Source organism: Jaculus jaculus, chromosome 1 (genome assembly GCF_020740685.1).
Source record: "Jaculus jaculus isolate mJacJac1 chromosome 1, mJacJac1.mat.Y.cur, whole genome shotgun sequence".
In the NCBI taxonomy this organism is placed as follows: Eukaryota; Metazoa; Chordata; class Mammalia; order Rodentia; family Dipodidae; genus Jaculus; species Jaculus jaculus.
In genome coordinates, this window is record NC_059102.1 from 54,077,027 (window position 1) to 54,091,101 (window position 14,075).

Here is a 14,075-nt window from a genome sequence, read left to right on the forward strand (position 1 = left end):
ATCACAATGTCAGGGAATGTGAATTCAACCTGTGATAGCCTTTTGTTAGTATGTGTCACCAAGTCATTGTAAACTTGATGATTACTCAGTCTACCATTTTTGCTTTTGCAATTCTGACATATTTTGGGTAAACAGTTGTCTCTGTATGGTCTGCATATAAAGGTTATGTTTAGTTGGGAAAGTACCTTATGTTTAATGTTCTTTATTTTTGGTTTTTCAAGGTAGGGTCTCACTCTGGCTCAGGCTGATCTGGAATTCACTATGTAGTCTCAGTGTGGCCTCGAACTCTTGGCAATCCTCCTTCCTCTGCCTACCAAGTGCTGGGATTAAAGGTGTGCACCACCATGCCCGGCTAATGTTCTTTTTATTGTAAATATCTAAAACCATGCCCGGCTAATGTTCTTTTTATTGTAAATATCTAAAATGTATTTTAATCCAAAAATTACAATGTGGGTTGATGTTGAGTTAATTCCTAAAATGTCAGGATTTCTGAACTTCATTATCATTTTGAAACTGCCATTGGTAAATTCATATCAACCTAGGTTGAATTTTTTCATCTTTTATGTTTCCATCCTAGTATAGGCTGCTTCTTCCTTTGCATTTTATAAATTCACTTCCCAGTGTTGTTAAATATACAAGACCAAATATAATCACTACCACTGCTTTTCATTTATTCAATTGGAATGACAAGTTTAGATGGAGAGACCAGAGTCCTGTGTGAATGATAAAGATGCCATGAAAGAAAATGCAGACCACCTTCAGTCAAAAAGCCATTTAAAGACTGGCTTGTGAGACTTTAAAATGTTAAGACATTGTAGTGAAACAAATTAACAGGTTAATATACATCTATCTATGTCATTTATGTTACAGGCTTTGGCTTTACTATTTTTCTCAACCTGATAGGCTCAAACTCATGTGCTTAAATAGTTTATCTACTGAACCTTCTGAACTAGTTGGGATTGTAATTGTGTGCCATCACATTGGGATTAAGTATCCTTACTTTTAAATGTCAAGTTCCTTTGAGATACAATTCATTTGATGGAAATAGTCTTTTGGAGATTACTATGGCTAATATGTTTATATGTGTATCTGAAGAAACTCAGACTAAAATTAGGGGCAAAGTCTTTTGTCAACAAGAGTAAAACTGCAATAGAACTGGGATAGGGAATTAGAATTTCAGATTAAGCTGACTACATTTCTTTTGAGCAAGGAGACTTAAAGAGGGTCATCATTAGATCCTAGTATCCTATCCTTATTTCATTCCAAGCTTCAACCAGAGCACATTGCCTTTATATATACTGTGTAAGATTTACATGTAAGTCTTGAATATTGTTGAAAACATCATTATATTGTCTTCAATATTCATTTTTTTTGAAAATTTTCTTGGTCACCAAATACATGAGATCTATCTGTTATTAATGAAATTGTGATGACTTGGCAAAGAATCTCTTATTGAGAAAGTGTAAATAACAAGTACTTAAGAGAACATGGAATGGTCAGTGAATCTGAAAATCTAAGTCAACTGATGTTTGACACTTTGTGGTTTTCAATGTGATTAGATGCGCATAGGTTGTGGTCGAAAGCTGCCTCCTAGATAGGAACTTGTGACTCTGTTGGTTACTTCAACAGATTAAAGAGTTTGTATTATTAAGAGATACCCAGGTCCTATTTCTGTTAGAGAAAATAAATATAAGGCAGATGTAGCATGATAATAGCCACATGATAATGTGAATGAGTCTGGAGATTTCTGATTATGCTGAATCTTATTTAATATGTTCCAGTTGTTGGTCTGTCTAACTACTGTGTAAGGAAATGCAATTCCTATAAATCAAAAAGAAAAGGAAGAAAGGGTTAAGAGGAGATTAGTTCTTAATTCTTTGAAAAGGATAGAATGCTCTGTCTAGTCTAGTGGAAAATATCTTGAGTTTCATGCATTAGAATCACAGAGCCAGATATAGTGAGAAATTGAAGTTGTTTTTTTATTTCAAATCTGAAAATATCTCTCCATTATAACTATCTCCATGCCAATACTATAAACATATATTTTATTATAGTATTGGCTTATAATAGCACTGGTTACCAATTATTTTCTCTGACCTAATTTTCCAATTTTTCAAATTTTAAGAGAAATTTCAGGTTGTCTGTTGGCCCTTGAAACAACTATGGTCCCTAGGCTTTATGCCTCAGTGGTATGTTGTCCTTGATATACTCCAAGAATTTATTTATGTGAACATAAGAATTACCCAAATTATGGCTTAGTGGTTAAGACGCTTGCCTACAAAGCCTAAGGACCCATGTTCAATCTTTATCCAGATCAAATGTAAGCCAGATGCACAAGATGATGCAAATATAAGGTTGCACGTGTTCAGTAGGTGGCACAAGCATATCGAGTTTGATTATAGTGGCTGGGACCCACCAATTCCCTTTCTGGGTCTTGCTCTCTCTCTTGCTCTCTCAGTCTCTCTTTTTTATTAAAAAAAGAAAGAATGCAAGAAGAAAGTATCCAAATTAGTTGAGAAGTCTGTGCTCAGCAAACATATACTTAATTCATGTTACTAGCCATTTCATGAAAATGGTTTTTAAAGATACAGTATTGCTTATATTTATATTGGTTTCTCATTTAAATAGGTCATGGTTTACCTAGGGAAAAGTAGATATTTCTTCAGTCTTTAAATACAACTAGAAAGACATTTTTATTTGGACAGTGAGATCATATCAATATCATAAATGAAATTGAGGAGAATTCTGACTAGGTTAGTTTCTCTAAATATTCTATTTTTATTTTGACTTGAATTAAAACTGGAAATGAAAGAAATGTGAAAAGCAGTATGAGTTGCAAGGTCGCGATATTTTGATTAGCAAATTGGTATTTGTTGGGGCGCAGTGGCGGAGTGAGTAGGCCAGACCCCTGTTTCCCTGCTCCTCCCAGTTCCCTAGTCTGGATTCCCTGCTCCACATGGTGTGTAGTAGGATGCAGGGACATAGAATGGGAGCAGGACCTGTGGAGATAAACAACCCAGTTTCACCCCAGCCCCAGCTGAAACCATAGAGGAACTGGTGAAATGAGCTAGAGTGCTGCTTTCTCGGTGAACTTGATAGCAGCACAGCGTGAAGGAGATAGACGCTGTGGACACTCAACACCTTCCAAAGCATTGTTGGAGATGGCATACAAATTGAGATTGAAAATCACCTTTCATAACTATGTATTCTCTCAATATCTGTCATGTTTATGTGAAACATATGTGTTAATCTTTAAAAAACTGGTTATTTGTTCAGAAAAAAGTAAATAAGCATTAGAAGAAGCTTTAAAGTTTGATTTCAAACAATTTTTAAGTGTCAGAAACCTTATAAGAGTTATTAGACAGTTATTGGATAGTGTGTTAGGGATCCGAGAATTGATGGGTTCCCAAGCACTATGGAGGGAAGATAAAAATAACAGGCATCCAGTTGAGAACTAAAATTTTCATAACTTTAAAGCAAAGGACCTTTGTCTTGATTCACTGTCACTGATATACAAAATTATCTGAGACCTTAATTCACAAGGCACTGATATTTTTCCCTTATAATTCTGCAACATAACAAAAATGTCCAAGGTTGTGCGGTTAGGGTTATTCACACCCAAGATGGTACCTTGAATGCTTCCACTTCTGGATGGATTGCATGACGAATGATCACATGGCAGAAGCTCGAAAGATGAGAGCTGCTTATAAGTGAAGCCTTTCTTATAAGATACGTTATTACAATAATGAGGAAAGTTGCCATGGATTAGTCACTTTATAACACTGCCTTTTATACTTGACAGAACTTTGGAGATGACTAATTTTAGAGAGAACTGATTAAAATAAAAGGTGCATCCTAGAGAGCCTTACCTTCTATCTATACTACAAAAATTAAAACTAGATTTCCACAAAATCTGTAGGGAAGCATTAAAAAAAAAAGTCCTGCCAAACTGGAAGGCTTGAGAAATTTGTTGAGCATTCTCAACTTTATCTCAGTGAAACATAAAACAATTTTTATTTTGTATCTTGAGACTGCTCTCCAGAGGTTACCACTCTTCAGAGGTACATGGAACCCAAGATCAATATATTTTATTGCCATACTGTTCAGTAAGTAATAAAAACACTACTGGACATGTCAAAGAACATAAAAAATATGACCTATGGCCAAGAGAACAGAGAGTCAATAGACCTTGAGATAGCCTACATGCTAGTTTTAGTGGACAAAGACTTATGTGTAAACACCCATACAAGAACTTACAGGCCAAAAATAAAAAAAGTGTGCAAATAGAGAAATTACAATCTCAATAAATGAACCAGTAGGAAATTATGGATGGGAATAAACATAATTCAAATTCTAAAACTGGAAAGTGTAGTGCTATAAATCAAATTTATTGTTTTACCACTTAAAGGATATTAAGAAAAATTATATTTGCCAATATGTCAATCAAACTTACTTAGTCTGAGAGACAGTGATGGTGTATTGAAAAAGAAATAATAAATGATTGAATCACATCTACTTATCTAGCATGTGTAGATTGGAGCTGCAGTAAGAGAGGAACCTGAGAATGGGGCATATAAGGGATTAAGAAAGAGGACTGACAACATCTCATTTTAAATTCAGCACATCAAACTATAAACATAAACTATAAAGCCTATGGTGTATCACATGAAACTGAACTATCTGCCAGTTACTTTAGTGATAAAAGTGATAAAGGAAAATTTAAGCCTTCCACTATAACTGAGGAAGGAGCCATTACCTTTGTCTAATTTATGCATTTAAAATAATGAATTATAAAATCTTTCTGCATGTGTCCATTGAACAATACTTTTGTTTGTTTTTTGAGGTAGGGTCTCACTCTAGTCCAGGCTGACCTGGAATTCACTATGGTGTCTCCAGGTAGCCTCGAACTCACAAGTGATCCTCCTACCTCTGCCTCCCGAGTACTGGGATTAAAGGCGTGCGCCACCATGCCCTGCTTGCTTTTAATTTTTGATTACAAGAAGCATGTATGCTTATTGTAGAAACACAACTATGAAGATATTGTACAAAATTTGTTATATCATGGCATTTGACCATTTTATCTTACCATGTTTCTATTTTGTTTATTTTTGACAAACAGTAGAGAATCATTAAAAAGTAATTATGAAGGGAAATCACTTTTGCTTCATTATTATTTTGAGACAATGTCACCCTAGGTAGCTTTGGCTGACCTGGTAGTCATTATGTAGCCCTGCCTGGCTTCAAACTTAGGGTGATCCTCCTGTTTCTGGTACTATAGGTGTGGCCCACAATGCCTGCTTAACATGTTACATTATAAAATAAGTTCTAAAATCTAATTTGCTACTTAAAATTTTTATGTTAAATTGATGTGGACCAAATATCTCTTTTGTGTGAAATGTTTATAATAAATTCATTCTAAACTTAACATTTTATATTATATATATGTATGTATGTATATGTGCGTATACATATATATATATGTATATATATATATATTTGAAGATATTCTAATTATATAGTAGAAACTATTCACAGAATTTCTGAGAATGAAATTTACTTGAAATGAAAATTACTTATACTTTCTGTAGTGTGAAGCTTGAGTAATTACTTTTTAATAAAAAATTTAGTTATGTATTAGAATAACTAAGTTGTTGTTTAACCCTCTTCTATATTTGAGAAGACACTGTCATGGTAAAAAAAAAAAAAATCCTGAGGCATTTATGGGATATTTAATTTTTTTCTCATTCAAATGGTATTTGAACAAAATTAAATTAAATGATATGGATTTGCAACTGAAGTTCACCAAAGATAGCCTCCTATTTCTTTTTTATTCAGAGATTTTTATCAGAGGGATGTAGACTGGAATCTGCAATGGTTCTCACAATCTCAGAGTGGTAAGTGAGGCCAATCAAGTCTTTTCTTACCTGTATTTCACTTAATTTTTTTCATATGTATATGTATGTATGTGGATATATATATATATATATATATATATATATGTGTATATATATATATATATATACACATACATGCATACATATATGGTTCTTAACTAAAATATTTCAAATGATAAAGTCTCATTAATTGCCGAGTTTTTATTTTCTATTTTGTGTGTATGAAGGTGATGCTTGTATGTATGCAGATGTACATGCCCTGTTCACATGTATGGTGCTGTTTCATGGCTGGTAATACAGGCATGAATGGCCATATGGTGGTTGTTAGGGATTGGACAATGATATTTATGCATGAATAACAAGCACTCTTACCTACTGAGCCATCTTTCCAGCTGCAGGCTTCTTTACTTTTAATAAAAGCTAATAAAAACCTTTTTTTTAAAGCTTTGTTACCATCTGATAACTCTATAGTCTGTTGTTAGAAATTCCTTATTTGCATTCTAAGGGTTTTTACTTACTTGGAACCTGAAATGAGGTCCAAGAACAGTGAGAAGCTTTGTGTAACAGAGGATATACTTATGTTGAATACATTTGTCTCATCCTTTAGGACCTAAGTACCCTAAGTTGATGGTTGATCCTTTGATAACTTGCATTAGACTGAGAATAGAGTTGGTATTTTCTTGTTTTCACCCCAAGAAGTTAAGACTTATAGCCAAGACTAATTAAATCTGGGACTATTACCAATGAACTGATTGAAATGAATCGTGTTTGAAAAATAGAGCTCTTGGGAAATATCCAGGGATTTAGGCTGATCAGTGGTATAGCACCTGCCTAGCATTCATAAAACCTTCCCTGCACATGAACAACAACAACAACAACAACAACAACAACACACACACACACACACACACACACACACACGTTCCAAACTATCTTAGGGACTGTAGTAAATTTTCCATTAACATTTTGTAGCAAATCATAAAAAGGAACAATTAAAAGGGGTTATTTTCTGTGGCTTTTTATTGCTGTTTTAATGCAGGCTCTTGATATAAGTCTCAACTGGCCTGGTATTTACCATAGAGATCAAGCTGATTTCCAACTCACTGTAGACCTGTTGCCTCTGCCACCACATGGTTGGGGTTACAGGTATGCACCACTATCCCCAGCTCAAAAGTTATAATTCTAAGCAATTCAAATTGATCAGTTGTGATTTTAAACAACTCCAGTTGATGTTGAAAAAATGTACATTAACTAATTATATCCTAATTTTGAATTAACAAAAACCTACAGAGGTAAAAAATGACTTTGTACTGTCCATACAAATGCTCTTGAAATTATACATTCAAACAAATAAAAGATCTCATGAATTTAAGCTATAAACAAACACATTTGCTTATGTATCACAAAAGATCAAAGATATATGCCTTTGGACTTTCACTGGACTTCTCTACTATTTTTTTTTAAATTATTTTTATTTATGTATTTGAGAGCAACAGAGTGAGAGAGAGATCGAAAAAGAGGAAGATAGAGAATGGGTCCTCCAGAGCCTCCAGCCACTGCAAACAAATTCCAGACGTGTGTGCCCTTTTGTGTGTCTAGCTAAGGTGGGTCCTGTGAGTCAAGACTCAGACCAGGGTCCCTAGGCTTCACAGGCAAGTGCTTAACTGCTAAGCCATTTCTACAGCCCTCCACTAAATTTTTAAGGCAGCATCCAAGTCATGGATTTTGTTATAGCACTTTCATACACATGTTGTTCTTACCTCTTCTCTCCCTTACTCGACTCCCTTGTCATGTTCTCCTGCCTTCTCCTGTTGATCCTGTTCTGTTCCCCCAATAGCCCCCCTTTCTGCTTGTATATAACATATTCTATTACCTTCTTTTCACGTGCAAATCTAGGTTTTTTTAAATGAGAACAAACTTTTTAAAAATTAATTAGTGGTATACTCAGCGAATACAGTCAATTAGGTACCATTATTAGGCTCATCCATTACCTAACCCCTCCCCTTGGCCCCTCCTTGTTGAGGTATATGGGTCATGAATTCTGGAGTCAGCCCACAGTTATGGGTAGGATAAATGTCTGCATATCATGACCCAACATGTGGCTCTGAAATTCTGTTTGCCCCCTCTTCCGCAAAATTTCCCTGAGCCATGTTGGGTTCATTTTTGGTCTGCTTCAGTGATGAGGTGTTGGGGGCCTCTGGGTATCTGGCTCTCTGATTTGGTAGGAGTTGATTTTTCTTTATGTTGATCTCCTTCACCCTTGTGCTGGTACCTGGTTCACCAAGAAAACAGCACCCTTGCTTGTTTTGCCAATTGTTCTTAGTTTCAGCCAGGGCCCTTTTGAGGTATGATGGGCTGGCTCTCTCCTTAGGATCTTCATCTTTCTGGAAAAGAGAAGCATATTCTCCAATGGAGAGTAAGTTAGCACCAGAGAAATGAGATAACCCTTTCTTTTTTATAGAGAATTTAATAGGTATAGGTCCTCTTATAGCCCATGATTGGTGGTAGCTTGATAGTGGAGAACAGACTTATGTTTGGATATGGTTCTGACTTGTTTCCCAGCTCCGGCTATGGGTCCCGTACCACTGAGGGGAGCAGTTAGCCCAATCAAGACCAGTTGGTTTCCCAACATGGCTGTGTGCCACTATTGCACTTGTGTGGTCATCACACCAGGTTATTTGTTGCTAAGTAGGTGAGATCATGAGTTGCTTGGACAGATATTGGTCATTTTCCCCCAGTCGCCCATGTAGCACCTTGTAACCTTTGGTGGGTCAAGTACTCCTACAGAAATCTGTCTTTCTTTTAGGAAACCTTATAGTTTTCTCTGATCAAAAGCTCATTGTGGATGATAGCCACATGCTGGTACTGGGAGTTACAGGTCAGTGCCCACTAAGTAAAGGAAGACAAAGACAACTAATATAAAAGAGATAGAGAGAAGAGGGTGGGGGGAAGAGAGGCTGTAGAAGATTAAGGTCAGTCTTCATCATACCCTCTCCAGTGTCTTGTGGGTCAGGTGTTCCCTCTAAGGGCCTGGTGAAGGTTCAGACATTTGGTCTGCCTTTTAGGATGTAGAATTTTATGGTTGTTGTTTTTATGTTTTGTATGTTTTGGTTAATGTAATTATTTCCAGTTGCCATCATTTTCCTCCAAATGTCATGATTTCATTTTTCTTTTTTTTAAAAAATTTATTTATTTATTTGAGAGCGACAGACACAGAGAGAAAGACAGATAGAGGGAGAGAGAGAATGGGCGCGCCAGGGCTTCCAGCCTCTGCAAACGAACTCCAGCCGCGTGCGCTCCCTTGTGCATCTGGCTAACGTGGGACCTGGGGAACTGAGCCTCGAACCGGGGTCCTTAGGCTTCACAGGCAAGCACTTAACCACTAAGCCATCTCTCCAGCCCGATTTCATTTTTCTTTATGGCTGTATAAAACTTTTCCTGTGTATATATACTACTTTTTCTTATTGGTTCATCTATTGATGCACATATAAGATGGCTTCATTTCTTAGCTATTGTGAGTAGTGAAGCAATAAACATGAATATACATTTTATCTCTGTGGTAGGACTTAGGAGTCCTTTGTGCATAGACCCAGCTGTTGACTATTTTTATAATTCCAAGCTCACCTTGCACATCTACTGATGTCATGCATTTTTTGATCACTTGCCATTAAACATTGATTTCTTTACTGTTTTTGTAGATGACATTGTCTCTCTAGTATTTCATAAAAACAGAATTATACATTTTATTTAGTCTTGCCTTGGAGATAACAGGTGTTTGGTTCTAGATCAACTCATTAATATCAGTAGAGAATCCTGGGAATGTTTTGCTATCTTGGTGCATATAAAAGTTGTTGTAGGGGCTGGAGAAATTAAGGCATTTGCCTGCAAAGTGAAAGGATCCCAGTTTTACTCTCCACAACCCACATAAGCCAGATGCACCAGGGGTGCATGTGTCTGGAGTTCATTTGCAGTGGCTGGAAGCCCTACTGTGCCCATTTTCTTTCTCTCTTTCCTTCTTTCTCTTTCATTCTCTCTCTCTCTCTCAAATAAATAAACACAAATAAATAAATAAAATATTAAAAATTTGTTTTATATAACTATATTAAATATACAAAAATGTATATATCATATTCTACAAAATACTTCATTACTAACAGTTGTTTGATCTGTTGGAGGAATGCTTCTGACAGGCTTGCTCCATGTAAAGTTACCACAAACCAACTGGTAACAATATAAGCAAAGTACAGTAAAGTGCATATCCGTAAAACTATATATGCCTATTTTTTGTATCTGGCTGTTTTTGTTCAACATAATGTTCTTGAGCTTATCCATATTATTTGAGTTTTTTAATGCTTGATTAGTATTCCTGTTTATGATTTTACAATTTGCCCCTCCACTGTTTGTGGCTATTACAGACAAAGTTACTGTAGACAGTTATTTTATATTTTGTTCAGAGAAAATTTTAATGTTTTAATTTTTTGAATAAATTTCTAGGAGTGAAGCCATTAAGTTTTATATTTAGTATAGTTCTTTTTTTTCAGAAGCAACTTCCAATGTGCTTTTAGCAATGATTGTACTATTTCTCATTGTCAACAGCATGTTGAAAGTTCTAGTACCTCTATATTAATTCATTGTTTTAAAGATGTACAGAATCCTTAGCATATATTTATATATGTTGTTAGTTATTGTGTGTCTCCATTAGTCTGAGTAGAGTCCTACAATTAGGAAATAATTTCTGATTTTATCTGTTATCCACACTTGATTGTTAGTTACTTTGTAGATCTGTATTTTCCTGAGAAAAGTGCTACTTTTTTAGAACATTTCCCCACATATTTTTTTGAAATATGAATCATCATGTTAAAATCATAGAGAAATCAAATTTCTGGGATATGTTTCTACATTTGACAGCCTTCATTTTATAAAACCTACTGACCCACAGTGTGTTTTATATACATAACATGTATCCTAAATATAGAAGATGCTCACTGTCTCTTTATTACTGGAAAATCCCCTATCTTCATTACAAAATATGCATTATTTACCTTTCTCATATGCAAGTATGTGTACATGCATTGATACAGGTGAGTGTATATGTATGTGGAATCTGGAGGTTAACCAACATACCTGGCATTTTTACTTGGGCTTGAACTCAGATCCTCATGCTTACAAGGCAAACACTTTAGTGATTGAGCTATCTCCTCAGTAGCATAATTTACCTTTAATCAAGAAGCTAAATTGGTCATAACTGAAGTAGTACATCTGACTTATTATGGGATCTGTTTCACTTGCATAGTGTCTGATTCATGTTGAATTTGATATATAAACCATTCAGAAACTATTTCTTATAGCATCAAAGGATAAGGAAGAGGTATTTCAGATAAGGCAGAAGAGTTTTTCTTTTCTGGTCTGTCAATTCAGAATTTATTTCTACTGTAAATGTACAGGGTTGGGAGATCCATACCAAGCCAAGATACAATAACCACAGAGTTTACTTCATGTCATCTGTTTGAAACTACACACAAACTTCTACTACCACCATCACCATCAACACCAGAGCCCAAGTTTGTTTCAGGCTCATTTCAGCAATATAGGGGATGGCACATGTCAGTTCTGGCATCAGCCCTATTATAGGACAGAAGGTAGTCCAGACATCCATTCAGGTGAGGGGGCTGCAAGCAACAGTATGCTTTACTATGAAATTTTCCTCTGAGATGAATCATGTGTTCCCAGTCTCCTTCCTTTTTTGTTCTTTTTAGAATGACTTCTTGAGCACCTTCCCTAATATAAAGAACAAGTCAGTTTTCCTTATCAAAAATTCTACTTCTTTTTGTTTCTCCAGAAAATTTAATTATAACTCTGTGATGGTTCCCAGGAAAACATTTTAAAATGCACAGTCTTTTTAACTCGAGAGAGTAGTTCCTACTGTTGTACTATAACTCTTTCTGGAGTTAATTTTGTAGCAGTGTTTTTATATACATTGTGTTAAGGAAAACAAAGCGGAGAGGCAGAAAAAGGGGAAATACATTAAAAGATATAAAAGGAAGCCAGAATCAGTCTATGGGTGTTACTTTCTAGATCTGATATGTTAGGCCACCATTTTATAACTGTAATAAACAAGCAGATGCTGTGATTCTGCCATCTTTAAAATAAAGCCCAACTCTGGGTATATTACTGGCCTAATGAGATGACCAAATTAAATCATATAGATGAAGGACTTGGGATGCTGAGAGTTTTAATTTGCTACTGTTGTATAAAATAATGAGTACTGAATAAAATAAAAAGTGCAGACCCTCCACATTTTTCGAAATGTTTTTTATAATATAACTAGAAAATAGGAATACTAGTTATATCTGTATAGTATGATGTTTGGTGATATTTGTTCTTTTTATATTAAAGTTCTTTATTTTATGTTTTTAAATATTTATTTGTTTGTTTGCAGGCAGAGAGAGATAGAAGAGAGACAGACAGAGAGAACAGATATTCCAGAGCTTCTAGCCGCTGTAAATGAAGTCCAGATGCATGTACCTCTTTGTGCACCTGGCTTTACATGGGTATTGGGGAATTGAACCTAGGTGGTTAGACTTTGTAGGCAAGTGCTTTAACTGTTAAGCCATCTCTCCAGCCCAAAGTTCTTTATGGTAAATTAAAGATGAAAGGAGGGTGTTCAGCTCTTTAGGATATTTAGTAATATTGTCTAAGTATTGCATTTAAGCATGAGGTGTTTCTCTGCTCTTATTTGTCCCTTCTACCTGGTTTTGACCTACTACTGAGAATGTTATAAGCTTTGAGTTTAGAACACATTGTAAACACTGAACATGATGGTTTAGGTAGTTCTTCAGAAGGTCATTAAAATCTTGTTTTGCTTTTTATTGTGGTCATTCTCAGTGTTTGTTCTGGTTCAGTGATTCAGTATGGTCTCTAGGGGATAGCCACCAGAGTTAAGTGATGCCATATTGATTATTCATCGCTTGCTTAGTTTTGATATGTACAGCAGACTTATAAAGTCAGTGACTTTCTCAAATTTCATTACTCCTAGGCCAGTTTCTGATGTGCCCACAAAACATTACAGTCTCAGGAGAAGGATCTATGTTTTGTGACTTCAAGTTTGGCTTATAGATATTTTATTAGATCAGTCAGACTTTAAATGGACAAAACATGTCCTGACGTCTTAGGCCATCTGAGAAAAACAACCAGGAGTTAAAGGCAAGAAGTAAAGGAAGGAATGTGTTTGCTAACTAAAGGCACCTTTGGAAGCAGTACTGTGCTACATGGAATCATTGTTGACTTCACTAAGGAAGCTTGACTTCCAACTTCGCCCCTATCTGTGAGGTATAGAAATGAGAACTAAGAGACTCTGAAATCTTAAGTTAGTTTTGGGGAACATAGAAGTCAAGTTCTTCTCCACTACTTGTTGAAGTAACCTCTGACATTTTGTTTCTTTTCATGAACATTTAATTAAAAATACATGTGTCAGGTTGATGGAGATGGCTTGGGATAAAGTGCTTGCTATGCAATCATGGAGGCCTATGTTTTGATCTCTAGAACACATGTAAGCACTAGGTACGCATGATACCTGCTGTAATCCCAGCACATGGGAGCCTGAGACAGGATCCATGTATTCCTGCACCTACAAGCTAGCCAGCTAGACTAGCTGAATACGTTAGCTTTGGTCTCAAGATAGAAACCCTGTTTTAGTGAAAAAAGTGGATAGCAGTTGAAGTAGATGCTTGATGTCAACTTGGCTTCCACACACATGAACACAAAGTCCTGCCCCACACAATGTACCAACAGGCTTATAAACACATATGCATATAAACAACCACACCCATGAAGAATAAAAATGTTACTGTTCTTCTAAGAATTAGTAAAATATTTTTATGTGAAATACTTGATAAATGCAAAGCTGTAGTTGATAACAAGATCAATGATTTCAGGCAGTCTTCACCGTTTCCTTGACTATCTGATTTTACTCTTTGCTTATGTTTTCACATTTTTGCTGTCTTCTCCATAGGCATTAGACTGAGTGAATAATAGAATGTCCTATAAGTACTTAACCCATGTTGCAGTGTTTTGCTTGCCTTTATGGTTCTTCCAAAGTGTTGGTTGGTATAGGCCATGCCACAAGCACCAGGAGACAGCATATATGATTTTAACTTTAATCCATTGGCTGACTAAAGTTGG

At 35.6% G+C, this 14,075-nt stretch overlaps 1 protein-coding gene across 6 annotated transcripts in view; it reads left to right on the plus strand.

Annotated features, from left to right (window-relative positions):
* Positions 1–14,075, plus strand: part of Rfx3 (regulatory factor X3) — a 267,617-nt gene that overhangs the window by 80,158 nt on the left and 173,384 nt on the right. For 4 of the 6 annotated variants that reach the window (XM_045150961.1, XM_045150983.1, XM_045150948.1 and 1 more), the window contains exon 2: positions 5,836–5,894. The exons of the other annotated variants lie outside the window; for them this stretch is intronic. Coding sequence is in view for 2 of the 4 variants with exons in the window: in XM_045150948.1 (XP_045006883.1) it covers positions 5,836–5,894 (59 nt within the window). In the remaining 2 variants the exon portion in view is untranslated. The remainder of the gene's footprint in view (positions 1–5,835; positions 5,895–14,075) is intronic. 6 annotated transcript variants of the gene reach the window in all.